Source organism: Durotheca rogersii (assembly GCF_024521655.1).
Source record: "Durotheca rogersii strain YMJ 92031201 chromosome Unknown GGS23scaffold_1, whole genome shotgun sequence".
Lineage (NCBI taxonomy): Eukaryota > Fungi > Ascomycota > Sordariomycetes > Xylariales > Xylariaceae > Durotheca > Durotheca rogersii.
Genome location: NW_026251232.1, coordinates 2,688,408 through 2,714,955, shown reverse-complemented (window position 1 = coordinate 2,714,955; position 26,548 = coordinate 2,688,408). Strand labels below are relative to the sequence as shown.

The window sequence follows — 26,548 nt, the reverse complement described above, 5'->3', positions numbered from 1 at the left end:
AATGGAACACGGAGTACTCGTAAATCAGGTATGCAGGTGCGTTAGGTAATCAGGATTCATAAATGAAGGCACAACCCACATTGACCCGCAGTGGCCCAAGCTCCTATGTTTACACTGAATTCGGCGCTGGCCAATGGGCGCTCGCCAATCCCTCTTTTGCTTCCCTCTTTTCCATTTCCCGTTCCTCTCTCCGCTCCCGCGCCCGCAATCCCGTCCCTTGCCCTGCCTTGCCCTACCTCGTCTCGTCTCTACCTCTCTCTACGTACAGAGCTCTGCCTTTTTCAACTTCTATCCACCAAATTCACCAACCTACCTGCCCGTCCAGCCCGGCACTGACCTTCCAACTTGCCAGGCAAGACTCGTCTACGCGCGGTCGACAACCTCTCAGCTCCTACCTCTCGCCCCCCAACATACTGCAACCTGCTCTGGAATTGCTTCGGGTAGCCATGCTTCGTTGAACGCGCATCGATTGTCTCTACCCCCCTACCTTTCTCTGCTACGCCTTGACCTCATTTTTACGCGATTCTGCGCACATTTGACGCGTTCTTTTTGACCAAAAAACCTACCATGGCCGCGGCACGACGAGCGCGTCTGCCTGTCGGCTCCGCGCCGTGGATCTCGGAGGAGAGATCCTCTGCTCTGCAGATTGTGCAGTCAGAGGTCGACGAGTTCTCATTCTCGGCTCGGAACGACTTCGACTGGCTCAACGAGCATATGGCTGAGGTATTCAGCGAAAACCAGATGTATGCACGCCCGCTTGGAAATAGCCTCGAGTTTCCCTTCTCGCTAACTCCTGCGGCAGCAATGTTGCCGATGTCTTCAAAACCCCTGGCAAGTTACGAGGCAAGACGCCTCGAACTGCTCGGAAACTCAACGCGGGAGATGCACGCGTCGTAAGTCCATCCCGGGCAGCTTTAGAGCCGCTTTCTCCCCCCAGTATTACTGACCATGCGCCAGCCGCTCTCTGATCTCTTCTCTGCTACGCCCAAGGGAGCACCGAATCCCTTTGCGATGCCTAGTATTAATCGACATAACACGCCCAAGATTGAGATTGCTGCGGACCCCCAGCCGTCTTCTCCCAAACCGATGGGCCCAGCAAGCTCCTCGAGACACGCATCACCTGCTAAGCCCGTGCTCGCGGCCTCGAAGCCGCCAGTCTCCATGGTGGATTCTGGCTATCATGGAAGCCAATCCCAGGACGCGATGGACGTAGATGATGCTGCTCTCGTTGACGACGAAGCAACGCAGCCCTTTAGCCCACACACGGATTTGCCGAGCGATCATGTTACGTTCCAAATCTCCTCTGACCATCACGAATATGATAGTCCTACCCGTCACTCACCTAATCCTGCTCCTGATATGACCACTGGCGATCATTCCACACAGTATTTCACTGCTCACGTCGCGGCGGGAACATCGCCTACCACCAGGAATGGTCCGCCACATGAGAGCACTACCCCTGCAGGCTCCCCTCTGCGATCACCTAAACCTAGTCTAGAAAGCACGTCGCCCGTGAAGTCCTTGGAAGCCGAACATACATCGCCCGCTCCTGAGGACCAGATAGCCGAGCCTGAAGAAATGGAGATAGTGCCTGAGGAACCATCAAGGTCTCCGTCTGATGGCTCAAGCCCGATTCGACCCATTGTGCGAAAGAGCAGCCTCAATTTTGCATCTCTACCCGCACGCGAGCCTATTACCCATAAGAGCATAGGGAATCGGGCATCACGGACAAGTCACCTAGAACAGACCCGAACCAGCTACTACAGCAGACACACAGAGGGAAGAAGTCTAGGGAATGCGAAGCACGATCTTACAGACGACGAGAACGACGATATGGATACAGATGAGGATCCCTTTGGTCAGGACCCTGAACTCCAGTCGCAGTCCGATGCACTCGCACACAACAAAACCTACACCCAGCGTCTGCAAGACCAGATCAGCAAACTGGGGCAATTGCAACCGCAAGTCTCACGACCATCAAAGTCAATCCCGGATGTCCTGACTGCCCAGCCCGCAGCACCGCAGTCTCAGGCGAGGCCATTCCCTTCACCGCAGAAGACCACAACCCCAGGGGCATTCCCAGATGACGAAGATGACTGGATTCAACCTCTGGGGCCGCCTGATGATGCTTCCGACATGCGAAGCCCCCGGCCAGCGCTGCCCAAGAGTCATTCTGCCGACGTGATGGAGGGTGTATCTGGAAAAGATACTATTGGCGGCGGCGATATCATGGTGCCTAAGGCTCGCCCGCGCACGAGCCGATCCAGATCTCCCGAGCGCGCCCCCATGTCAGACAGGTCGGCTAACACGTTCAGCCACCACAAGTCTGCATCGGTTCCTGTGTTACCTCTGAAAGGGTTGACGAACAGTGAAGGAGACAGTCTCAAGAAAACTATTACGGTGTCCAACCCGGCTCTTGCTGCCGTTTCTAAGGCGGACCAACCCTCTACTCCTATGAAGTCGCCGGCCCGTAGCCTCAGAGATAGCCCGTTAAAGCAGGTGAAGAATAAGTTGTCATCGATCCTCAAGAGTTCCAAGGGGCTGTTGGCCAGTAGTGCTGCCATAAGTGCCGAAGGAAAAACCTCTCTCTTGTCCCCATCGACTGCCAGACTAGGGTTGCACAGGGACCCCCCCACAGATACATTTGCATCTCCTAAGAGTTCCCCCAAGAGCAAGGAGGCGCATCCTTTATATCCGGATCTGTCACGTCATGCCGCCGACACGGAGGCTCCGGTGTGCGCGCCTAGCCCGACGCGCGCCGAAGGCAGAAAGACCAGGGCCTCAACCGAGCGCGAGAAAGCTGAGGAGAAGCGGAAGGAGAAAGAGGCTAAAGAGGCACGCCTGATGGCTGAGCAGATGGAGAAACTAGAAAAGGCCCGCGAGAAGGAGCGTGAGAAGGCTCGAGTGTTTAGCGAGGAACAAGAGAAGGCCGCCGCGATGGAGAAGCAAGTTGCTGCACAAAGGGACCAGGAGAAGAGGATGGCGGTACAAACCCCGGGGAATACGAAGCCAACCCGAGTCAGTCCGCGGAGAATCAAGAAACAGCCGACGGCAGATAAGAGAACAGCGGCTACGGTCTATTCAGACGAGACGCAGGCGGATATCGATATGACGGATGCACCGAGTATCATGCCACCGCCATCGGCCGCTCGTCCTCTCGCACCTGCTTCAGCCACCAAGGGCCGGGAGATCAAGCGTCCCATTCGACCGGCCAAGGAGCCGGTAGCCAAACCGAAGCAGGCACCCACCGTCATTCGAGTCAACACGGGATCGCAGCATCCTCAATTCCACCCTTCTAACAGCACTCTCTCGTCGAACCTCCATGAGACGCTTTCCCAGCCTCAACCCAAAGGCAAGGCTAGCCAGCCGGCATTGCAAACGAAGCCCTCGCTTCAGAGCCTCAAGAGCTCTACATCATCGTTAGGGAGGCCGAAAGCGCTCGATGCTGCAGCTCGAAGAAAGGAGCAGGAAGAGCGCGAGGCGCAACGCAAGCGTGATGCCAAGGCAGAGTTAGAGCGGAAGAGGACAGCCATGCAGGAAGAAGAGAGACGCCAAGAGCAGCAGCGGAAGGCGGAGGCTGAGAGACAGAAAGAGGAAGAGCGGAAGCAAGCAGATGCGAAGAAGAACGCACAACGGCAGGCAATGCTGGAGAAAGCGAAGCAAACGAGAGCGCCTCCGCCAGCCGTGCGGAGCCAACCGAACGGGCCACCCGACTACAGTCGGTCTGAAATCGGTGCTCCTCGACCGCCCTCTCGTTTGACTACTCAGCGCCCTCAGGAGGACACCGGGCGCCCGGTCAACGCTGTGCTGTCGACCGCCTCCAAGGCGAACACAAAACGACCTCTTCAGCAGGAACCCAACGACGATAATGCCTCATATCAAGCTACCGCTCGTGGTGCTAACGGCTATCAGCCGAAGGATCCGAAGCGAATGCGTATGTCAGATGAGATGGACGACGGCATGGAAGTAGAAAAACAGCCAAACCTGAAGGGAGCACCCGTCCGACCGTCGGGTGGCTACAAAAAGGTAAGTCGAAAATATCCCGAAACAAGCCGTAATGAGGAAACTAACGAGCCACTAGGATATGCCGGTCAAGTCGCTTTTCCCTTCGGGATACGCCAGTGCTTCTTTGAATAATAACAGAGACCTGTTTAAGGCTACCGTGACCAGCCAGCACAACAGCCAACTCAAGACAGCTCACCCACTAGACATGACTCAGGTCTCCAAGGCACCCATCCCCTTCGCTCCCAACCCGAGCACCGCCGGATCGTCGTACAAGACGCCCGCTCGGCCTCAAGGAGGGGCAGTTGCCAAGTCCACCGTCAAGTCGGCGACTCGATCGTCGCCGCGATTCCAGAATGGCGACTCGATCGAGTTGCCGGAGATCAACACGGACGACGACGACGACGATGACGACGACGATGACGGGGTCAGAGATGCGATCGCCTCTTGGGCCGACTCGCCAAACCTTAGGAAGGCACTCGTCAGGCAGGAAACTCAGGATCCCATGCAAGTGTTCGGGGTACCGGCGCCGCTGAACATGGAGGAAGTGTTCGCCAAGAGCAAGGACCGGTTCCACAAGTTCCGTGCTAGGACTTCGAGCGCGAACTGGAGTGGTTCGGATAGGCTGACGGAGGAGGATATCCGCAAGGACATGGCCGCCAGAGACCAGATCAGGCGGGACGGCGGCTGGTCCTACCAAACGGTTATAGATTATGAGCGTAGCGCGAGGAGGGAGTGATGGCGGCGTCGAGATTCGAGGCCCGGGGGGGGAGGGGTTGGAAGATGGACCGGCGAGAAAAGCTGGTGGGTAACGGGGTCGGGGACCGGCTACAGCAATTGTTGCATCAGACAGGTGTTTTTGGTTTCGTCTGGGCCAGGACGCAGGCGGGCGCAGCTACGAGGGAGTTATACGGAGTTTTGTAGTACTACGGCGTGTCATCATTACCTATTACCTATCAGCATACAAGGCGACATAAAATGGGAGAGGTGTATTAGGGCTCTGGCGAAATACAGGCAGGCCTCGACCGAGACCGTTCAGAGGTAGTCGACGACTCGCAAGGTGTGACGGCAGTGCTCGGTTCCATCTGTCTGGTGACATGTATATGCGTGTCTGCTCACGACGACGAGGGCATTTCGCAGTGGCCAGATGCGCCGTGACGTTTTCGTAGGCCCCTCCCCAGCGTCCCCATCCAGTTATATTGAAATACGCATGTAGCAAGGCACAGAGTATGCGCGTAGCGCAATCCACGAGGGTTGCGCGTATTCTGTATCTATACTCTCGCTGGCATCGGAGGGTCTCCCTATCGGGCAACAGGACGGCAGCCTGCGTTGGCGACGGCGTTAGGAAGGAATGAATGGAGACCACCCCGACGTACACACACGCGATACACGCACGCACATACACACGCACATACACACGCACATCGCAAGGGAACCGATCGTTCGGGATGCAGGCTAATGCTGGTGCCCGCCGGCCAACTCGCGCGGAGGGTCAGTAGTGACGACCTCGAGACGCGGTGCAGAGAGGGGGTTTTTAAGGTGGTATTCTAGATTCGCGACAACGTAAATATCTGCACGCCCAGCATGCCCAGCATTAATAGAACGGGGCGCGGGCATTCGGTCCCAAGACGGCGTGCGGGTGCGTATCGAGATGCGACACGGTCAAGTGACTCCTTATCATCTCTGTTCCGCATGTGCGTATGAGCAGGAGGTATGCGCTGGCACGCGGGCCTGGACCTGGAAAGCAAGCCACGACGTGTTCGAGGCGGCAAAGGGGATGAGCAGCGGCAGCCAGGTGGGGGAGCGGGTTCGGACCTCACATGCTAGAAGTCAGGCGCTGACAGGTCGGGACCGTTTATCACGGCACACGGTGTACCTCGCGTTTACTACGGTTACGACGGGTTGGTGAGCCGGAAGCCGTCGCAGCGGTAAGGTTGGATGGCAAGCCGGTCAGCGCCTGGGGGCTGCGACGCGCCTAGGCACCTAGGTAGGCGCCTAAGGAGGTAGGCCAGGTCCCGAAGGACCTCAGGTAGTATTTCTGTGCTGTGCACAGGAGGGATGCATCGGAGGTTAGGAGGTTTAGGAATATTAGCACAGATATTACGATGTTGGGTTGGTTCGCATTTATCCAAAATTACCTCAGGCACCTAGGTAGAGGTCGATCTGCGAAGCCTGCTAAAGATACCAGGCACCTACCTACCTACCTGCCTACCTAGGTAGGTAGGTATATACACTCACTCCCCGGGACCCTCCTCTCGCATCGCTCGCCGTGTCTAGGGCTGATCGCAGGATAGCAGGACGCCGTCGCAGTCGAGCCACCAAGAATACGGTGATGTCATTTCTCGTCTCGTGGCAGGGGTTGTGAGGTAGGAGGGTAATGTAGGTACCTAGGTAGGTAGGTAGGTAGGCAGGTAGGCACGCTGCAGTACCGAATGCGCACATATTCGCAGGGCGGGTACCTGGTCCAGACCTTGTGCGTATGTACATGGATGGGACGGGTACCTTAGCAGGTAGGAGGTAACCTACCTCGCCTACCTGCTACCTATATAAGCTCACTGGATGACCTGCATATGCTGCATCTGATGACATGCGCCTAGGAGGGGGGGGTTCGGATCCATTCAGGGTGCAGGGGAGGGGCACCGTTGCGTGTACTCATAGATAGGTATAACTACTTAGGTAGGTATCCCCTACCATCGTATCCTTCTATCCGCTGTTAGCCATGCGGAGTAGGTTACGTAGGTACCTAAGGTGAACGGGATAGAATGCAGCATCCCCATTCGCGCAGGCCAAGTGTAAATATAGGTACTCATAGTCCTAACCGCCCCCTGGCGGCTGAGAGGCGAGGAGAACAAGTAAGGCACACTATACAATAATATACCTATTTAGGGAGTGCCTCGTTACGTCGACTGTGTCCCTACCTTCCATCTCATGTACGGGAATTTAGATACATTTACCCCTACCTACCTCCTTATCTCCTAGGTTAATAGGAGGTACTCAAGCGTCCTTCTGTCGTAAGCACGTGAGGTCCCTTACTGACTCCTACTACCTCCTAAAGGTGCAGGAGGTACCTGTAGGCAGGTATGTAGGTACCTACTAAGGTACCTTAACGTAGGGGCGTAGAGGTGGCTAGGTACAATGGATTGATCGAATCCGGCTAGCCCCCGCACTGCCCGGTACAATTCATCCCGTCACTATTAGCGCCGATACGAGTGCCTACATGTAGACACGCATTGCGCTCACGACTTTCGCACACGCACGAGCAGACGTCCGCAGGTCCATGTATTCGCAGCGGATGGCCGAGAGAGATGGGTACCAAGTGGGTAATTACCACGCAGCGTGTACCTGTACGCAGTAGAGGTAGCTATTGCAAGTATGCCACTGGGTTAGGTGCCTGTACGTATCTAGGTGCGAAGTCGGTAGGTACTTCATAGGTAGGTACCTCCTACTCTAGGTACCCTACAGGTACCTAACCTCCTAGAGGCAGGCTTCGACACTTAGGCAGGTACCCCGCCCTGGGTTGCCTTGCCTTATGCCCTTTCTGTCCGTTCTTAATACCCCATCCTCTTACCCCGACAACCTGCCAGCGGCACGGGAGAAACACAAAAGTCAACACGACCGAGTTTTTAACCCATTTTCATCCAGCATCTCATCTCCCTTCTCCTCGCAACCGCTGCCTGGACAACTCCAACATTTTTCCGGTTGGCAATTTCTGGCTGAGGCGCTGCCACCTGAGCACAGATACTTAGACATCTTCTCTCTTTTCTATCGCCCTCTTTTGGCTCGCCGCAGCATTCCCGTTCAGTTTGCCCTTCTTCCTCTGACCTCATCGTTTCCTCCTCTCCCCACCAAGACACACACCCTCAGCCGTGCCCGCTCGCTTGCGTCGTCAACGCCAACAACAACAAACCCTCGCCCGTTTCCACCTCGTCCCCCACCTCATCCAACACGCCCATCACAACATACCACATCACATCCGCTTATCCCCTCTCCGGCCTCGTCTCCCTCGGGTCCTTAACACATCTGCTTGCGGCTGTACTGCCGCTGTCCGCTAGGGCCATCGTTGGAATGACAGTTTGGAGGAGACCGTCCTTCTGCTGCATATCGAGCATCCGCTTCTCCAGCTCTTGACTTCCCTTGCTAGCGCCGCCATCATGCCGAAGTGGGACAAGACCCGCGACTACTATTCGGACCTGGAGGTCTCTGCAAATGCCTCCGCAGAGGAGATCAAGAAGCAATTTAGAAAACTGGGCAAGTTGATCCGAGTTCTCCTCATCGTCGAGTTACCCCCTCGATTTGTTCCTAGCTAACCGCCTGCTTTTTCCCTCCTTCTCCCCGCATCAGCCCTCAAGTACCACCCCGACCGAAACCCGGGCAGAGAAGCCGAAGTGAACTCAAAATTCCAAGTAATCCAGTCAGCTCAGGAGATTTTGACAGACGACACCCTAAGACGCCAGTACGATGAGGCCCGCAAGATATACAGCTCGCGCTTCCCTAAAGCGTCGGGCGTTCGGGGCAACCCGTGGCAGGATTTTGGCAAGGAGTATCAACCACCTCCCACGAGACAGCCCGCTCAGACAGCTTCGAATCGCCCTCACTCTGGTGCTCAGCGCTACGCTAGCTTCACCAACAATATACCTCGAGCATCCAAGCCAACGCCTAGAGATGACCCCCAAGCGCGTAAGAGCTACGCCGACGCCTGGGATAACATGAGATCTTCCTCTACCCGGCGAGCGCCGCCTCAGGCTCCCGGCCGGGCACCTACATCCGCAGCCAGGGATACGAAATCATCCGACTCGGAGGCTGTCCCGCCTCGAACAGCCTATCAGCAACAGAAGGCAGAGGCGTCCTTTGGCAGCAGGAGAACCGGCTTCGTCCCGCGCTCGCCGGGCGTGGCTGACGAACCCCCCGTTACCAGCAAGAACTACTTCACAACTCGAACGCACTCTAACATCTTTAATGACCCGAGTCCGGATCCGACACAACCTGCTCCGACTTCCCATCCTACCACCTCAATTCCTAAGGATCCACTCTCGCAATTTCGCGAGAACTTCGGGGACTCGCGCCATAGCACCCCGTACCATACGCCTGGCGGCGAGAAGACGAGTCTGTTTGATGACGGACCCGGAGTGGACCGTTCTACGAGTACGCGGTCACCTCGAAGACCAAATATGCCCGGCGCGTTCCCGGCATCACGCCAGCGAAGCTCCAGTACTCCGAGAAGCTCAAGCAACGACGGAGGCTCCGAGGATTCGACAAAACCGGGCGGCCGAAGGACGCCCAACAATAGCACCGCTTTCCAGACGCGGCTTGGCGATCGACAAAAGACCAAGCCGGGAGTGAACGGCAGCACTGCCCAACCAGCTCGGCCAGCAACAGCTGGCAATCCCTCGACAACCACGACCGCGTCTACAGATGGAGCGAAGTGTATGGCCCTCTAGTCCCCACCGCGCCGCGTAGCATACTGATCTTGTGATAATAACTAGTCTCGACTGCAGCTGGAGGTTCAAGCGAGGCCAATAAAGGCCCCTCATTGTATGCACCGCCGTCTACGAACCCCTCTACCTCGGCCCATCCCAAAAGCCAGGCTACCAGACCGGAGGCCGGACGTGCACCCTCTTTTGCGTCCCGGCAGCCGGGCTGGCTTCCTCACTTCTCTGATTACAAGCCTGATGACCCTTCGAGTGGAGGAGTCAAGCATAAGCCCTCTCTATCGCTCTTCGAGAAAATGCAGCGGAACGATCTCGATTGGCTCATTGACGGAAAGAAAGTGGACAAGAGTGCATTCGAGGCAACCGATGGGGCTGCCCATGTCCCTATTTCTTCAGCTAAGAGAACCAAAACCGAATACCGTACTAACGATGCGCCCCATTCTAGCTTCAACATCCCGGTCGGAAGCAACATATCTAACGGAGGTACTGACATGGACGGACTCTCCGGGCACAGTGCTGATAATATCAACACCAAATTCGTCGAGGACGAACATCCGGATGACTGGAAGTTTAGCGCAGGCACGACCTCAGCAGGCGAGCCGGTGACGCCTACCAAAGCGCGGGCACCGTCGCGCAACCGGATCAATCGCCGACAGACGGCAAAGCCCCGACCTGCCCAGCCAGAACGCATGCCATCGATGCAGGAGAACTTTGCCAACGCTACCCAGCAGGGGTTCTCGGCAGGCGAATGGAGCGACAAGATAGGATCGCAGCACTTTGAGCCCCAGCCCCCTCGTAGCACATCGAATTCGCCGACCCGTCGCGCCAACGCTAAGAAATCCAGGCCTGTCAAGATGACTGCAGGTTCGGCAGGATTGGTGGACGACGAACTGAACGAAGGCCGGCCAGAGAAAACCCCGCCGCCCTCGGGCACCGTGCCGACCAGTGCCGACAGCTCAACGGCCATGGACATCGATACGCCGCCTTCGCAAAAGGTCGATGGTACTCCGAAGGCTTCCCATGCCAATGATGCTCGCAAGATTCCTGTCGAGCCCCACAGAGAAGAATGGAGGGCAGGCGATGTCAATGGCGTACATCCCAAGCCTCCGAGTCCAACTCGAGACGGAAATCCCACCCAGGACCACGCTGCCGCAGCGTCAATTCCCGCGCCAACCCCCTTCGTCGCCCAGCACGGCGGCTCGGAGGATTCCGAAGACTTCCGCACCACGTTCTCCGACTTCAACAACGTGGCACCGTTCGCCGCCTCAGCTCCCACCGGCCTCAAGGACCTTGGCGACCTAAAGTCGACATTGCCCTTCCCGAGCCGACCCTCGGAGCAGATCCCGTTGGAGAGAGAGCAGCTGCCCAAGTTCGTGCCACTCAGCTTCCCCACGCCGCCGGTGGCCCCACGTCTCCCTCAGACGTCTGTCGGATACCGTTCGAACCACGCAAATTTCCGCAAGTACGCCCAGGATTTCTATCAGTATATGGAGAAGTGGGAGAACTTCAACACGAAAATCATGCGTCATTTCTCTACGCGCCAGGAGCATTTTGTGCTCCGCCGCCAACAACGCGGATCGGCTTGGCTTGACGCGACGGCACAAGGCGACGGCGCGAAAGAGTACCTCCAAGAACTCGAGCAGGACCAGGCCGTTCGAACGCAATGGGCCAATGCTTTCGCAGACCATCAGGCCAAGCTCCGCGAATTCATGACGTTCAGAGACGAGGTTAGATAGGACTACCTGGTGAGCGGGTGTGAGTACAAGCCCTTTTACGCCGAGGGACATACCGACTTCGGACACGGGCGCCGGTGAGGGAGCATCTGAGCGGGCCGCGCAAGCGTGGCGCGAGGCGCTTGATAGTTGGCCTATATACGCAAACATCGCAAATTAGCGGCACGTGGGTTAAGAAGATATACGAGAACGCAAAAGGTTGGTGGTCACGGCGTCTGTAACCTGTTGGTGATAGGCGGGGCCGTTGGAACAGCTCGGGCCGGGATGGTTGCGAGGGTTCTCTGTCTGTAGCAGGGGTGGCTTTTGATTGCAGCAGACCTGGCTTTTTGGGCCGGGAGACGGCATTCGGTTCGGGAGGGATATTATCGTGAGCATTGCGCGCCCACGATGGCGAAAGTTGAGATACCCATGGAGAGAGAGAGAGAGAGAGAGAGGGAGAGGGAGAGTCTTGGAGGTTGGGAGAGTGAGGAGGATCGGTCTGGTTTTATGGGCTTGGCGGCTAGACATGCTGGGATCTTGCGGCGCGGTTGATACCAGGGAGGGTTGCGCGGGCGGTCGGTTCGTAGGCGGCCGCGCTCGGCTCGAGACGCGACGAGACGAGATAACGACCTTTTTCCTCTTCTACCCCGTGTTGCTCTAGTTTATCGCAACGCGCCAACCCCGCGGTACCGGCGAGCTCCGGATGCCCACCCGGTCGGTGCGTGCGAGGAGCGGATAGGTTGGTCGATAACCCCCCCCCCAACTCTCCCCTTTCCCGGCAGCGGGCCCCCGCTGCACGATGATGGCAGGGAGAGAGAGAAAGGCGGAGAGGAAGAGACGGAGGGAGGTATATCCAGCACGGATGTCTGCTGCTGCTGCCGTTACGAGTTGCTTTTGAACCTTTGCAATAATACATACTGTTGACTGCGTGCGTGCGTGCGCGCCCACGATGCCGCTGCGTAACTAACCCACCCTCGTCACCCCGAGAGAAACCCCTTTCCATCCCTCTTCCTTCCCTAGGACTGCCCGTCTTCCTTCTCCCCCTTATTCTCACTCTCTAGGTTGTCTACCCAGCGGCACGGGGCGAGGCGACCTATTCTTCATCTCTACCCAGTCCGTCTACCCTTGTAATCAAAGCCATCACACCAAGACTGAAAGGGGGGGGGGCGGGGGACCTCACAATCCCAGTCGACGCGGATCGCGCCCCCTTACCTAGGCCTCCCAACAACGCTTGGGTTCACCGGAAGCACGTAGATGATGCGAGTCAGCACAGCACAAAAAAAGCAATGGGAAATTCAGCCCCGGATATTAGGATCCCAGCCGTGAAAGTGTGTATATGTATTGGCTGGTACTTGACTGATCCGACTCTCGAAATCGCCAGGTTTCGACGTCCGACTTCAACCTCCGACCTTAAAACTTCTGATGATGTGCGCGCACGCGACATGAACAAACCTACCTACCTAGCCACCATACCAGTAAATCGCCTTCATCCACTATGCAAAGCAAGACAACAAGTACCACGTTGCCTCGTAGTTTGCTAGCCGCCACCCCACCTGTACGTAGATGAAAATCACCCTACAAACGCCAACCGGCACGATGTCACAGCACGTACATGGGCCCCCTTCCACTTTCCTCTGTCTCGCCTTTTTTTCTTAAAACTTTTCCCTCTTCGGTTCCCACTCCTTCACCAGTCGATGGGGTCCTTCAGCGGCTGGCCACGGTTTGTCGTGGGGACGGGTACCGCCTTCGCGGCAAGCTTGCCGCCCTGACCCTTACGCCTGAGGTAGGCCGTACCATCGACCCAAGGGGTATTCGCTGAGACGCGCCGCTCGTACTCGACAATTTTATCCTCGAGCTGCAGCGTGAGCCCGATGTCGTCGAGGCCGTTGACGAGGCAATGTTTACGGAACTCCTCGACCTCGAACTGGCAGATCTCAACGCCGTCCGCATCACGGATTACCTGGTTCGGCAGGTCCACCTCGATCTCCCGCCCTGCCCCCGCCTCTGTCGCGATCCGCTCGAGCTCGGTCGCGTTCCTGATCGCGATGGGTAGCATGCCGTTCTTGAACGTATTGTTGAAGAAGATGTCGGCGAAAGATGGCGCGATGACGCACCGGATACCAAAGTCGTTGAGCGCCCAGGGGGCGTGCTCGCGGGAGCTTCCGCAGCCGAAGTTGGCCCCCGTGCAGACCAAGATCTTGGCCTTCGTCCACGGTTCCTGATTGAGGATGAAGTCGGGGTTCGGCGACCCGTCTTCCTTGGTTCTCCAGTCATGGAAGAGAGCGGTTCCGAGGCCTGTGCGTTTGATGGTCTTGAGGAACTGCTTGGGAATGATGGCATCGGTATCGACGTTGGGTCGATCCAAGCGGGCGGCGATGCCCCTGTGGACAAGGAATTTCGGCAGACCTTGAGATCCAGTTGCCTCCGCGACAAGCGTGTTGACCTGAGGCGAGGAATCCTCGGGCTGGTCCCCGAGTCTTTCTCTAGCGGTATCGTCATCCTCGATGGCCTCATCGGCATGCGCCTTGCCCGGCGTCGAGGTATTGAGTTTGTAAGCTTCGATGTGTGGGCTAGCCTTGTACTCTGTCAATTTCCGGACGTCGGAAAGCTTGCCAGTAATGGCTGCCGCCGCGGCCATGACCGGGGACATGAGGTGGGTTCTGCTCTGGGCCCCTTGTCTGCCCTCGAAGTTTCGGTTGCTCGTGCTCGCGCATCGCTCCTTTGGGGCCAAGATATCGGGGTTCATGCCCAGGCACATGCTGCATCCAGCCTCCCTCCATTCAAACCCGGCGTCTAGGAAGATCTTGTCGAGACCCTCGGCCTCGGCTTGGCCCTTCACTATCCCGGAGCCGGGAACAATCATGGCACGCTTGACGTTGTCAGCCTTTTTCTTGCCCTTGACGACCTGCGCGGCGGCCCGAAGGTCTTCGATTCGCGAGTTCGTGCAGGAACCGATGAAGACCTTGTCGACGGGGATATCTTGCATCGGGGTACCAGGGGTGAGGCCCATGTACTCCAGCATCCTGCGGCCAGCTGCCTTCTTTGACTCGCTCTTGAACGTCTCGGGGTCGGGAACGCTTCCAGTAATCGGCACGACATCCTCGGGGCTTGTGCCCCAGGTCACGGTGGGGACGATGTCCTTGGCATCGATCTGAACGTCGATGTCATACTTGGCGCCGGGGTCAGAGTGAAGGCTACGCCAGTACTTGATCGCGCGCTCCCAGCCCGGCGTTCCGTAGACCGGCGCTAACGGCTTCCCCTTGAGGTATTCGAAGGTAATGTCGTCAGGCGCAACCATGCCAGCTCGAGCACCAGCCTCGATAGCCATGTTGCAGATAGACATGCGGGCTTCCATGCTCAGGCTACGAATGACGGAGCCACAGAACTCGATGACGGAGCCGGTGCCGCCGGCGGTCCCGATCAAACCGATGGCGTAGAGCACGACATCTTTGGAGCTCACACCGGGGGCGAGCTCGCCATTGACCTGTATCCTCATGTTCTTGCTCCTCTTTGTGATGAGGCACTGGGTAGCCAAGACGTGCTCGACCTCGCTGGTGCCGATGCCCATGGCAAAGCAACCGAACGCGCCATGCGTAGAAGTGTGGCTGTCGCCGCAGACGAGGGTGGTGCCCGGGAGGGTGAAGCCCTGCTCAGGGCCGATGACGTGGACGATGCCCTGGCGCTTATCGCCCAGGCCGAAGTAGGTGATGTCGAAGTCCTTGACGTTTTCCTCGAGGGTCGTACATTGTAGGCGCGAGTCGTCCTCCTTGATGAAGGTGGCAATATCCTTGATACCTTTTCGCGAGGTGGTGGGGACGTTCTGGCAACGGGGGTCAGCATTCGCAAATCGGCGATCCGAGCGAGACCTGGAGGAGACAAGGTTTGACGTACGTGGTCTGTGGTAGCGAGGGTGCAGTCTGGCCTTCGCACCTTGCGCTTGGCATTCTTCAAGCCCTCGAAGGCTTGCTGTGGCTCAGGTCAGTTCTCAAAAGGTCCAGCGCATATGCAGGGCTTGCTTATTCGCAGTGTCACATACAGGCGACGTGACTTCGTGGACGAGGTGTCTGTCTGTAGCGTGCGGGGTGACGTAGTTAGCATAGGGGCGACCGTGTACGCGAGACCTCTCTCATCCCTCGTCCGCCCCCAATTGGCCTCGCTTACCGATATATAACAGCACCGTGCCATCGAGCTTCTCATCTACGACATGGGCAGCTAGGATCTTGTCGTACAAGGTCTGCGGAACACCTTCGGCAACGGGCATATTGGAGACGGAGTTCTTCTTCTTCTGTCTCGCGACCTCTCAAGAATGCCGACGGCTGTGCCCCGGAGCTGCAGGCTGGCACGCAACGATCTCGACCCGACGAGATGCGGTAAATATCACGACGAGAGCTCTTTTTTTTTTCTCGACGGCGAGGCGCAGGTGTGGGATAAGGCAGGGGGGGTGTATCAGTAGGCAGGCAGTTCGGTGGGCGAGAATGGCTTTAAGTGCGGGGAGAGGCTAAATATGTAGGTATCGGACAGCAGCAAGCTGAGGCCGAGACGGGTCCGGCTTTGAGGCGAGCCAGCAACGAAGCCGGGTAGTATTCGGGGGAGTAGGGAGGGTGGGAGGAGGGGAGGCGGACGAGGGTGAAGAGGTTGGACAGGCAAAAAAAGCCCTAGGCAGGTCGGTATATCTAGTTTCTATAGGTACGTGCTTGGCCTCGCCTGCTGCTCCTCCTCTCTCTTCGTAACGCTCGCGTTCTTCCGCCCTTTCCTCTTTCCTTTTTTTTCTCTCTTTTTTTCTTGCCTTTCGTCTTGCCTCTTTCCTTCTTTCGCTCGCTCTCGCTCTGGCTACCGCCGAAGATCGGACAATGCGTGCCTGGTCTCCGGTAGCGGGGATGCGTGCGAAGGGGCCTCGATTTGAATCTTGCCACGCCTGATTGGCCCCAGACTACCGACCCCCCCCTTCTGCCCCCCGTCACGCCTACATTAGTACCGCTACATGCCTGCGCACACCGCACTTGTTGGTGCTAGGTAGGCACTACATTGCATTAGGCGCCCAGCTGCCCGCGGGCACCACTGGGCCCGGCGGTACTCTGTACGGGCGCGGGCGCCCAGGCTACTTGTGTACGAGGTAGCATACCACGGCCGCAAGCAACGGCAGACCCCAGGCCTACCCCACGTGAGGGGCATCGGGTGCGAGTCAACCGCATCAAAACGCTGACGATTGCATCCAGACCGTCCATCCAGACCGTCCGATCAGGGAGAGAGAGAGGGCTTTCCTGGCTACTCTGCAGCAGAGCGGCATTTGCTTCCCTCTTCTCGGTAATGACCCGCCGACGCACCCGTTCAGGCAGGAAGGTAAGACTATTCCAAGGCAACTGCGGTAAAGGCCGCTTGTACGTTACGTGCAACATGTACTCGAGGTACCTATTGTAGGAGGTATCATTACATCGTACAGGTCTAACTTCTGCGGCGAGCTCAAAGGCTTTTATACTCCTTATCTGCCAGGTGCCTAGGAGGCCGGTAGGTAGGTATGCATGTGCGTCACTTTCTCTCTCGATGTCTCTACCTTATAGGAGGTAGGTAGGTAGGTACCTAGGTACCTCTTTACCCCTCTAGGAGGTACCTACCTCCTACCTCTCTAAGGTCCCAGAAGTAACGTCGGTGTACCAATGTACCGCCTCCGCCACCAGAAAAACAGCAACGCGCGCCCAGGATGATGTCACTAGAGCAGCACCGCTCTGGGTCGTGCTCGGCGACCGCAGCCACCCCGCTAGGCCTGGCTCGGCTAGACGTGCCCGGACGTCCTCTTCGTACGGGTATAAGCCAGCACGTTCCAGCCAGCCAGACCGACGGGAGCTCCATGTCAGCAGCATCTCTCCACCCGCCATACGTGTGTATCTGCGGATGGGCCTTTGTGGGCGGCCGCTTGGTGCCCATCCGCCGGCCGGACCCTAACCGTGCAATCCAGCAGCATCCCCGCCGATCCCACAATGTCGTGTCGCTGAGCGGCGCCTCTCGTACGCAAACGAGGGGGGGCAGACGCCCCGGCGGACGGGTAGGTTATGTACCTAGTAGCATCTGGCTCTCGGGTACTGTAGGCGAGCTCGGCCATTTCGTGCCCCCGATATGAGAGTGAGCGAGATCGGCAATGGGGACCGAGTGCGACCTGTTGCTACTACGACGGGTACCGGTGCGTCTTCTCTGCGTGGCCGGGCTGGGAGAGGTAGGCATCTCAAGCAGCTCAGGCATCTCAGGCACCTTAGGTTCTAAGTTATACTATCGAGGTTCTGGTCCCCAACGCATGCGTGGGAATACGTGACGTGCTTCTTGTGAACGGGCACGTGTACATATAAGTTGCCAGAGCGGGAGTCTTGATGCCATCTGGGTAACAGAAATACCTTGCGGTGCGACCCGCATCATGGCTCGAGCGCTCTCTGCCGTCGTTTCTTTCCCCCATGGTGGATGGCAGATCGGTACCTTACCCCCCTCCGATTCCGCTTTCCCGTCTTGGCCCAATTCCTTTTTTTTTCCTTCCCCTTTTTCCCTTCTCGCCTCCGTTACTCGCCATCGGCGTTTGTCGGAGCTCTCGGAGCTCAGCTCTAAGCCCTCCTTTTTGCAACACTCACCTCTGCCCCTCCTCGACGAGGCCGTAGTGATAATTCCTATTTTCGGATCCCGACGCCGCCCACTCTCCTCCCTCCTATCCTTGCACATCAACCTCTCTACCGAAATCGTTCACAAGAATACCAGGCCGCAAACATATAAGGTGGCCGGTACGTAGGGAAGAGCGTAGGTAATACGAGGCAGTATTAGCTCGGTCCTCATCTTTCCCTCCCTACCGTACGCATAGTAAGTAGGCAAGTTATAGTAGGTGGCGGGGTTGTAGGTAGCAGTACGGTAAACGTAGGTATACCCGATTTCGCATGCGTCGCTTGCACTCGCGCTACTCCGCGTCTGTCCACCGAAGCGTTTGCGTCGCGCACCAGTAGCACGCCGCGCCGGCGACGTAGAACGCGCCCACCGATGCGAAGACGCCCACGTCCTTCCACGTGGTCTGCTTTGTCTGTCTCCGTCGTTGGAGCGAGCTCTGGCGGTCGAACGCCGGCCGCGCCACCATCCACCACGTACACGCTAGGCCCACCAACATGACCGAGATCTTACAGAACTCCGTCACCGCTGCCGCCGCCATCGGCGTCCCGATGTCCCCTCTGATGCTGCCGTGCCGCTGCGCTCGAGTCGCGCGCGGGCCGACGTGCTCGAGCTCGGGATATGCCCTGGTGCTTGCCTCGTCTTCATCGAGACACTTTCTCGTAAGATGTCTACGCCGGGATGGCTCGTTATCTGGCTCAACGTCTTTGTCGCAGGCCGCCTGCTCACCTGGATGGCGGGTCTGGTTGTTGGACCAGCTCGCTTCGTGGCTGGTTGGCTTGTCTTCGGCCGTCTCTTCCGTCCTCGAACGTAGCGCGGCCACATGTGCTTCCGCTTCTACCGTGCTCATCCTTCGATTCTGACGCGACAGGCACTGCCGTGCTTTCCGGGGAGATGTTTCCCGCGCTGGAGAAGGATCTGGGCTGTGAATTTTCCGGACTATCTTCCGGACCCGTGTCTCTAGGTGGCTTATCCTCTTGGGTACCAGGCATTGGGGAATCTCGATCATGATGCCCTCTGCTTTCCCAGCCGTTCTTGCCTTCTCCTCGACGCTCTCTTGGATGAGACGACGTAGCAGTGGGGTCGTGGGCGCGGGCGTGGAGCTTCGGGTCGGCTGCTCCCTCATCGTCGTAGGGCGAGGTGATGTAGTAGCGATTTCGACTGGTTCCCAGTCCGGCGCGGGATTCGGCGAGCCGCTCCGCGGTGTGTTGAGAGGGGAGCACATCATGCGCTCCACTGACGTCTGGGCCGACGCGGCGCAACGCTCGTCCCTGTATAGGGATGTCGGAGACGTTGTAGCTTCGGCTTGCCTCAAGAGGCCCGACTGGTTCTGCGTATCTAGAGCGGATCCAGCAGTGATGGTGATGCGTGTGGACGCAGATCCGTTCCGGCCTAGCCCGGTGTACTCTCCTGAGGCGACGTGTTGATGGTGTGTTTGTCGGTCCTGTCCCGTATGTACGACCCCCGATATCGGCTCTGGTACTGCGGGATGTTTTTCGGGCGATCGCCGGGACTGTGATTGCGAGATTCGGCGGTCTTCAAATAGGGGATATGCGGTCCCTGTCTCTCGGGGTTGGACGGGACCCAAGTGATTTGAGACTCTCCTTCGCCGGCTGAAGGGATGTCTCATGGTCTCTTTGAGCCTTGAGGGGGATGTGATCGTTGTAGCTTCGCTTATCCCTTGGTCAATTTTTCCGTCTTCCGCGGGGACTGGCTCTGCCGCTGAGGACGGCGCTGCCCTGCTCTTGCTTATCATCACTGACGAATTCGGGCTCGCCGTTGTCGGCGGCGACTCGTCCGAAAGAGTGGGCCGGTCGCCGGTCACGTCTGTCGGCTCCGGGGTTAGGAGGTGGAGGTGACAATCCGGGATTTCTATATCTGGGAAGTGATCTATCTGTGCGTGCTTTATCGAACCGGATTTCGGGATCCCGTCTGTTATATATTTCCCGGGTTCTATTATCGGTCTCGCAACCGGGGTTCCCGAGTTGGCTGCCCGGTTGCACTCCCATAAAAAATGCTTCCCACCCTTAGTTCGTCGTGAGTCTACCCAAGAGGTATCTACCGACGGGTCGGCTGGCTGCTCCTAGGAGAGACAGATGTCTAGGTTGAGACTTTGGTAGCGAGCTGTGGGTAATCGTATCGGTCGATTGATCTCGATAATGCCGATGCCTCCGGGGTTGCTTGGTCTCGGAACTTTGCCGCCCGGACTGGCCCAGTAGGTGGTAACCCTTTCCCGAAGCCGGTGGACAATTGAGACGGGAGGAATTAGGGACCGGCTCTGTGGCGATGTTGGTATCTAATGGCAAAATACCTGTCAGCGGTCACCTGGAAAGATGGCCAATAGCCGGCTGCAGAGAGTGCTCACCACTTTTGATCGCCGCGCTGTCCGGAGACTGAGCAATGGGACTCGGATTGTACTCGACGGCGGATGACCATCGCCATTCATGTTCACACCATTTTTCCAAATGGCGTTCCCGCCTAAGATCTACTTTCACTTGTTTAATTTTTTTGAGCTTAGGCTTGCTTTTCTCTAACTTGGCCTCATCCTTTTCTTGTTCCTCTAGCAGTTGGGCCTGCTCGTACTAGAGCCTTGCAGCTTTCTTTTGTGACAAGTTGGCTAATCTCGGGAGTATCTTATTGAAGAAACTAGCAAGAGAAGTCGCCCACTTCTGGCGGGGCGACGGCTCCGCATGAGCTGAATTCTTTCTGGGGCTCATCCTCGTCGGCCTGCGCTGCCGAATCGGCGGCGGCGGTGGTAGTAGTGGTGGTTGGCCCAAAAGGGGGAGGCATCCAACCCAATCCGAACTTATACGGCCCGGCTGCAATGACGACGGGGGTGGCGATAAAGGCTGCTCGTGTCGTCCTGAAGATAATATCACTCTGTCGATCTCACCACCGGCTCCCTCATCCCCGGGTGCGGGCGAGAGCAGTATACGGCGGCTACACATCTTATTGGAAGGGGGGGATGGTGGGAATGGGGGGAAATCGAGCTGAGGTGGGAATTGATCTTTCCCGCCCGCTCAAGACCGGGAAAAACGGCAGTGGCGGCGGTAGCGGAAGTGGTGATACGAAGGACGCTACTCGCGCGGTGCGTGGTCAGTCTCGATCGCGAGCCGACAACTGGGTAGGTGGGTAAACAGGACAGGCAGGGCGAACCGAAGTTGGAAGCGAGAGGACCCAGATGCTTTCAAGGTCGGGTTGGATACGGCCGGCTTAGAAGAAAGCAAGTTGATGAAAGCTCACCGGAACGTGAGGAGAGGGACGCATTTAGGCTCTGGCCTGCGACCGCGTACCTAAATGAAGGTTAAACCCAGGGGCCGCACGGTTTCTCCCCATAAGATAAGCACCTAGAGTGAGGCAGGTGGTAAACATTGTAGGTATCCATCACAATACAGCGTCGCTTACAGCGAACTGGAATAAAACATCGCAACCCGGAAGGGTAAGGATGGGATGACTATGTGCGGATAAAGGGGGGCCCGCAGGATGGGCACGTCCTGACAGCTTCTCTTCCTTGACGCAGCAAGCGCCGCCTGCTACTCAGCAGGTATTACCTAGCTCTGTCATCTTCTACAGATGCAGCTCCTATTCATACATACAAACGCCGACGAATGCATGCAAAAAAAAAAAAGAGAGAAAATGAACAGGAAACGGGGAAGAAAGCATAGTTTGGTACGGATGGATGTCGTATGGAAGAAGCAATCCAGCTTGTCCGCTCCGCGCCCTCGCCCCGGTTTCCCCCTCCCGATGCCCCGACATACGCAACATGCATTTTTCCTATCATATCTATGCCACAATCCCATGAGCCATCGCGGTCGAGGTGTCTACCCCTATCGCCACATCGAAGGATATCTTTCGAATTGCGAGGGCACAGGCTGGGGCCTTCCCCACAGATTATTCGCCGACGCCTGGGACTGCAGGGTCCCCGCGCTTCTCCTAGCGCCCTTAGAAGGGCTCGCGCTGCGGTCCCTTGCCGACCGATACTGCTCGAGCTGCGCCATCTCGCTGTTGTTCCGCGGCGATCTGAACTGAAGCTCGCCGAGGCTAGGCGCCTTTTTCAGGGGTGACTTCGGGTGTGTGAACACACCCATGTAGCCGCCGTCGCCGCTACCCTGGTTGCCAATGGCCGCGGTAGAGATCGAATTGGAGAAATTAACAGACGATGTAGATGTAGTGGCCCCGACTCGGGACGAGTTAGGGTTAAATTGCGATGGACGTCCCGGAGTATGTCTCCGCTGCGACTGAGAGGCTAGCGACGATCGGTCTCTAAGGTCGCCGCTAAAGGCATCCGCATGCCTGGTGGACACCGGGGGGGTGAAGAGACCGGAACTGCCGCTCCCGGAGTTTCCGATCCCCGACGAGCCGGTGCCGTCAGGATCGATATGTTTGATGTAGTTTGGGTTCGGTCGCGTTTGGAAACCTCGACGAAGTTGGACCGTGGGAGTGCCGACCTCAACAAACTCCAGAACGGTATTCTCGCTATCGGCTGGCGATAGCTGCGTTGCCGCATCCCTGACAGTAGGGTATAGACGGGGATGGACAAATTTGGAGTCGTATTCGCGCATCACCTGTTTCTGGATAATGGACGTGTCCTTGTTCTGCTGCGCGAATCTGGACTGGAAGTATAGAAGCTGTCCCGACAGGATGAGCTGGAGGACGATGCAGTTGAAGACAGTGACGCTTGGTCGCATGTCCAGAGGGGCCAGGGGAAGGAATATGGTATAGACGAGGACGTGGCCAGGGCTGAACAAGCAAAATATGCGCAGAGATATCGGCAGCGGATCCCAGACTGAGATTTCCCACACGTCTCGACTCGGGTCAGGATGCGCCCTCGACTCCGCGCTGTCGCCGTTCACCAGGTCCGTTAGGTATCGCATGGGCGACGACGAGACGGGCGAAGATTGCACGCGGACGCGATGCGCCGAAGGGGTCTGGGGTTCCTTTTCGACGTTCGCCTCAAACAGCCGGTAGTTACGGGACCGGTACATGGTGTAGATCGCGTTGACGGTCGAGAAGCCGATGAGGAACCACACGAGGGTGCCAACCTATACACAATATCCACGCGTGGACCATTAGTCTCTGGAAAGACGGCGCCCAAGACGGCATTAGAAAACGAGCGACGGCGAAGCTTACGAGGAAACTAAACCACCCCGAGACAGCACCGTCATCAAAGACGGGGTCGGCGACGCGTGAGCCACCGCTGTTGGCCATAGCGAGCAGAAAAACGAAGTTCATGGCCAGGCCGAGCTGGGTACCGACTAGGTTGGAGTCCCAGTCGTGCGTCTCGATCTCCTCGGATAGCCATAGCAGGAAGTCCATGGGGTTGAGCAGGGACTTGACGCGCTCTAGAAGCGGTCTCCTACGGACCAGTCGCGGCGCCATCTTTATTTTTGTTTCTCCCCCTCCCGGGTAGAAGCAGGCGGGCGAGATACACTACTGCTCCTGACTACCTATGTACTGTTGGTCGTCGTCGCTGATGCTTTCAGGCGAATCGTTCGCTCGCTCGCCGCCTTAGTGGGCGGTAGGTGAGGTCGATGCCGTATCGCGACTCTCTTTTACATATGTGAGCAATGGAGCGAAGCGAAGCGTGTGTGGTTGTTACACGCAGTCGGAGCCTCTCGCATGGGCGCGAAAAGGCGTCGCGTTGATCGTCGGCGTTGGCTGGTTAGCCTGCGTGGCTGAGATCGGGTTTCCGCGACTTGGGGGTTTTATGGCTTTGTTGACTTTGTAGAAAGATGTAGAGCAACGTCCCGTATAGACGACGAGATTAGGAGGTAGACAACGGAGAGAGAAAACATACACAGGGTCATTGGTTGGTACAAGTTTGCGACCCACATGGAGCCCAGAAGTACCTACATGGTCAGCCTACGCCGTGCCTAACGCGGGTGCACACCAGTACGGGAGGTACCTAGGTTAGGTACCTTTAGGTATATGCCCAGTGCCCATCGACCCCCAATGGCGGGGTTGCCTTAGGTACTTACCTACATAGGTACTTACCTACACGTACCACCTAATATACGGTTACAGGTAACAGACAGTTGGGCATGTGTGACTTCGCTGTAGATAGGCGGTCTAGACCTTCCAGCTCCTCTCGTCCAATTCATCTGCCCATCCTCATATAGCCTGTCAGCACCGCCGCCGCCCCGTACACGTATTACACGGCATGGCGTTCGGCTTACCTAGCTGGCCTCATCAACTACACCCCCTAACCCATCTGGCTGGTCCCACGTCCGGGCTGCTTCCAATTCCGATCGATAAACTCACAGGGACGACACTCACTACGCGCGGTTAGCCACAGCAGCAGAACTTGCCATGGCGTCTCAGGCAGACTACAAGGACAGGCAATTCCTCGCTGTCATCGGGGACGAGGTGCGTACACGCCGCGCGATACATATACCCGCAGCTTTGGCTGGCTGATTGGCTACCTACCTGCCTGCCTGCCTACCTATATACCCGCCCGAAACGGCCCTTCCACCGCCGTCGGCGTATATTGACTGGGACATCGAGCGTGACTAGGATTCGGTAACGGGATTGCTACTGGCTGGTATCGGCGTACGTTAAGCTCGCCCTCTGTTTCTATCTACGAACCTAAGACTTAGTTGCCTGTCTACTTTCGACGAGAACCAACCGACAAATTGTCAACTCTCTCCTGCTGATTGCTGACTTCACTCACCGCACGAGTCTTAGCACGTTACGAATCCGCCCGACTCGCAAAAGAACTTCCTAGTCGTCGACGGCAAGACAGAGACCGCTGCTATCGAGGCCGCCTTCGACTCCTTCACCACCCAGCGCAAGGACATTGGCATCGTCCTCATCAACCAGCATGTTGGTCCCCCCTCCGTCTCATACATATAACCCAGAGGAAGAACACGAGGGACAAGACACCACCCTCACTCTCATATTTTTCACTAATCAAGTGTACCGTCCTTTCGCCTCGCCTCCGCAGGTCGCCGACAAGATCCGATATCGAATCGATACGTACACGGCCGCCTTTCCCGCCATCCTCGAGATCCCTAGCAAGGAGCATCCATACGACCCCGAGAAAGACAGCGTCTTGAGGAGGGTCCGGCGTCTATTTGGGGAGTAAATATCATTGCACGACGAGCTCGGGCGGGCTGTACACGCATACCATAAATATGGGGACTGCGAAAGCTACTCGCGGCTTGCATACGGGCAGAAGTCAGGAACCAGAAACTCCTATTCAGGCCAGGGGGCTTAAAATTCGACAAGCTGAAGGAGATCTAAGCGGGATATGTGCATCAGTTGTATGTGTGCGCGACGAGCACTACGTACACGCCTTGGGCGCCGCCTCCATTATTCGGTACCGATAAGATTAGGAAACAGCACAAGTTAACGGTGGCTAAATCAAACTGGGATGCTCCCCGATCCATACAAACGCAGACTTAGAAGAGCACAGAGAGAGGCCCCAAAAAAAAAGAGACGCCCATACGTTCCGTCAAAGGAGTACCATACAATCGTGCTCATCGTCAATCCAGCCCTCTCGTTCCGGTCTTGCTCTCTCAGGTGATGATGTGACGACAGTATAGTTGAGGTAGTGGTAAGAGGTGGTGGTATGTCCTAATCGTAAGCAATCTACAAATCGCCGGGCGAGCTGCCACCGAACTTCACCGATGCCTGGAGGCAGGTGATGGGCTTCTTATCGGCGTTGATAACCTCGGCGTAGACGTTGTAGGTTCCCTAAATCACTCGTCAATAACCATCACGAACCGAACTAAACGTAACACCACGCGCGATACGGTGCAGCTATAGTACTTTGCTAGGAGGTGGACGATCGCGTACCGGAGGGACTTCCTTGGGTATGTCGACGGTCTTGGTGATGGTCAGGACACCCTTCTCGATGGGGCACTCGAGGTCGACGTTCTGTATTTGCTCGCAGAGATCGGCCCGGGTGCTGACGAGTCGGATCAGGCCGAACTTGACGACGAGATTAACGTAAGCGCCCTGGGTGACGGGTTCGTACACGGTGCCGGTGGCGTGGATAACTAGCTGCGAGCCCCTATATGCATGCATCGTGCGTTAGTTGCGTCATTGTCAATTGGTCTCTTGTCCATCTCCTTCTTCGTCCGTCGCGACTCCGCATATGCTTATTCGGGTAGATGAGGTGATGGGTGGAGGGAAGATGGGGGTATTTCCCCATGATGAAACGCAGAGCGGGACAGACAAGGCAGTGATCACGGAGACGAGCAAGTAGATCGGTAAGTAAATTAACGTACGGCTGGGGGGGATTCGGCTGGAGGTCGACGCTCTCAATCCTGACGACGTCTTTGCTGTGATCGGAGTCGCAGAACTCGAGGGGCGAGTCGCCGGGGACCTTCTGGGCGTCGTCTGTAATAACCTCTTGGAGGCCGCCGAACCAACTTCCCGCGGAGACGAGGCTAGCGGACATAGCCGCGACGCAGGCAGTCGAGAACCTCATGGCGAATTACGCAGGAGAGGGCAACGCTCTCCGGTCTTTGAAGCAGATGAAATATTTGAGTTGTTATCGAGGAAGATGGCTCTACAAGTAGCTAGCAAGAATTGATACGGGGGGTGAAGTTGCTGAGTCTGTCCAACCCGACAACAGACGGAGGATAATGGGGGAGGTCGGCGGTGGAGCGATAGGCCAAGGGTAATATGAGTAGTAAGGTAGTTTTACTTGACCTACATGGGGAAAGTGAAAACGCTCTGTACTACTGCCGATACGACTGCACACGAGGTACATATCTACAGTGCAGGTACCTAAGGTGGGGAATGAGGTTACTAAGGCGGGAGGTA

General features: G+C 57.0%; 7 protein-coding genes across 7 annotated transcripts; 3 read left to right on the top strand and 4 right to left on the bottom strand.

The window, feature by feature from the left end:
- Positions 1–139: 139 nt before the first annotated feature.
- Positions 140–5,099, top strand: GGS23DRAFT_36772 (uncharacterized protein). Its single transcript, XM_051513319.1, has 4 exons — positions 140–743; positions 803–893; positions 958–4,026; positions 4,082–5,099. The coding sequence occupies exons 1-4, from the start codon at positions 568–570 to the stop codon at positions 4,739–4,741; spliced, it is 3,996 nt and encodes a 1,331-aa protein (XP_051377268.1). The 5' UTR covers positions 140–567; the 3' UTR covers positions 4,742–5,099.
- A 3,054-nt stretch (positions 5,100–8,153) lies between these two features.
- Positions 8,154–11,415, top strand: GGS23DRAFT_609241 (uncharacterized protein; the record flags this gene model as incomplete). Its single annotated transcript, XM_051520256.1, has 3 exons — positions 8,154–8,250; positions 8,344–9,426; positions 9,486–11,415. 3 exons carry the CDS (start codon positions 8,154–8,156, stop codon positions 11,165–11,167), a joined length of 2,862 nt encoding a protein of 953 aa, XP_051377267.1. The 3' UTR covers positions 11,168–11,415.
- Positions 11,416–12,451: 1,036 nt separating this feature from the next.
- Positions 12,452–15,912, bottom strand: GGS23DRAFT_546177 (aconitase family-domain-containing protein). The gene is made up of 4 exons (XM_051515014.1): positions 15,305–15,912; positions 15,180–15,211; positions 15,035–15,109; positions 12,452–14,963 (listed from the first exon to the last, which is right to left on the bottom strand). Exons 1-4 carry the CDS (start codon positions 15,402–15,404, stop codon positions 12,828–12,830), a joined length of 2,343 nt encoding a protein of 780 aa, XP_051377266.1. The 5' UTR covers positions 15,405–15,912; the 3' UTR covers positions 12,452–12,827.
- A 2,014-nt stretch (positions 15,913–17,926) lies between these two features.
- Positions 17,927–19,910, bottom strand: GGS23DRAFT_36651 (uncharacterized protein). Its single transcript, XM_051513302.1, has 2 exons — positions 18,025–19,910; positions 17,927–17,963 (listed from the first exon to the last, which is right to left on the bottom strand). The coding sequence occupies exon 1, from the start codon at positions 19,530–19,532 to the stop codon at positions 18,072–18,074; it is 1,461 nt and encodes a 486-aa protein (XP_051377265.1). The 5' UTR covers positions 19,533–19,910; the 3' UTR covers positions 17,927–17,963; positions 18,025–18,071.
- A 1,433-nt stretch (positions 19,911–21,343) lies between these two features.
- GGS23DRAFT_36669 (uncharacterized protein) lies at positions 21,344–23,318 on the bottom strand. Its single transcript, XM_051513304.1, has 2 exons — positions 22,907–23,318; positions 21,344–22,818 (listed from the first exon to the last, which is right to left on the bottom strand). The coding sequence occupies exons 1-2, from the start codon at positions 23,153–23,155 to the stop codon at positions 21,604–21,606; spliced, it is 1,464 nt and encodes a 487-aa protein (XP_051377264.1). The 5' UTR covers positions 23,156–23,318; the 3' UTR covers positions 21,344–21,603.
- Positions 23,319–23,990: 672 nt separating this feature from the next.
- GGS23DRAFT_36556 (vacuolar ATP synthase) lies at positions 23,991–25,327 on the top strand. Its single transcript, XM_051513293.1, has 4 exons — positions 23,991–24,142; positions 24,290–24,325; positions 24,461–24,598; positions 24,720–25,327. Exons 1-4 carry the CDS (start codon positions 24,086–24,088, stop codon positions 24,858–24,860), a joined length of 372 nt encoding a protein of 123 aa, XP_051377263.1. The 5' UTR covers positions 23,991–24,085; the 3' UTR covers positions 24,861–25,327.
- GGS23DRAFT_36566 (phosphatidylinositol/phosphatidylglycerol transfer protein) lies at positions 25,114–26,308 on the bottom strand. The gene is made up of 3 exons (XM_051513294.1): positions 26,008–26,308; positions 25,574–25,790; positions 25,114–25,471 (listed from the first exon to the last, which is right to left on the bottom strand). Exons 1-3 carry the CDS (start codon positions 26,208–26,210, stop codon positions 25,367–25,369), a joined length of 525 nt encoding a protein of 174 aa, XP_051377262.1. The 5' UTR covers positions 26,211–26,308; the 3' UTR covers positions 25,114–25,366.
- Between the last annotated feature and the right edge of the window lie 240 nt (positions 26,309–26,548).

Coding starts and splice junctions, on each gene's coding strand:
- GGS23DRAFT_36566 (XM_051513294.1), bottom strand. CDS start 26,210: ATGAGGTTCTCGACTGCCTGCGTCGCGGCTATGTCCGCTAGCCTCGTC. Junction 25,791..26,007: donor CAGCCGAATCCCCCCCAGCC/GTACGTTAATTT, acceptor GCATGCATATAG/GGGCTCGCAGCTAGTTATCC. Junction 25,472..25,573: donor TACCCAAGGAAGTCCCTCCG/GTACGCGATCGT, acceptor CGAGTGATTTAG/GGAACCTACAACGTCTACGC.
- GGS23DRAFT_36772 (XM_051513319.1), top strand. CDS start 568: ATGGCCGCGGCACGACGAGCGCGTCTGCCTGTCGGCTCCGCGCCGTGG. Junction 744..802: donor GTATTCAGCGAAAACCAGAT/GTATGCACGCCC, acceptor CTCCTGCGGCAG/CAATGTTGCCGATGTCTTCA. Junction 894..957: donor ACGCGGGAGATGCACGCGTC/GTAAGTCCATCC, acceptor ACCATGCGCCAG/CCGCTCTCTGATCTCTTCTC.
- GGS23DRAFT_36669 (XM_051513304.1), bottom strand. CDS start 23,155: ATGGCGCCGCGACTGGTCCGTAGGAGACCGCTTCTAGAGCGCGTCAAG. Junction 22,819..22,906: donor CGGGGTGGTTTAGTTTCCTC/GTAAGCTTCGCC, acceptor TATTGTGTATAG/GTTGGCACCCTCGTGTGGTT.
- GGS23DRAFT_36556 (XM_051513293.1), top strand. CDS start 24,086: ATGGCGTCTCAGGCAGACTACAAGGACAGGCAATTCCTCGCTGTCATC. Junction 24,143..24,289: donor TCGCTGTCATCGGGGACGAG/GTGCGTACACGC, acceptor GAGCGTGACTAG/GATTCGGTAACGGGATTGCT. Junction 24,326..24,460: donor TGCTACTGGCTGGTATCGGC/GTACGTTAAGCT, acceptor CACGAGTCTTAG/CACGTTACGAATCCGCCCGA.
- GGS23DRAFT_546177 (XM_051515014.1), bottom strand. CDS start 15,404: ATGCCCGTTGCCGAAGGTGTTCCGCAGACCTTGTACGACAAGATCCTA. Junction 15,212..15,304: donor CACGGTGCTGTTATATATCG/GTAAGCGAGGCC, acceptor CGCACGCTACAG/ACAGACACCTCGTCCACGAA. Junction 14,964..15,034: donor CCCTCGCTACCACAGACCAC/GTACGTCAAACC, acceptor CCCCGTTGCCAG/AACGTCCCCACCACCTCGCG.
- GGS23DRAFT_36651 (XM_051513302.1), bottom strand. CDS start 19,532: ATGATAAGCAAGAGCAGGGCAGCGCCGTCCTCAGCGGCAGAGCCAGTC.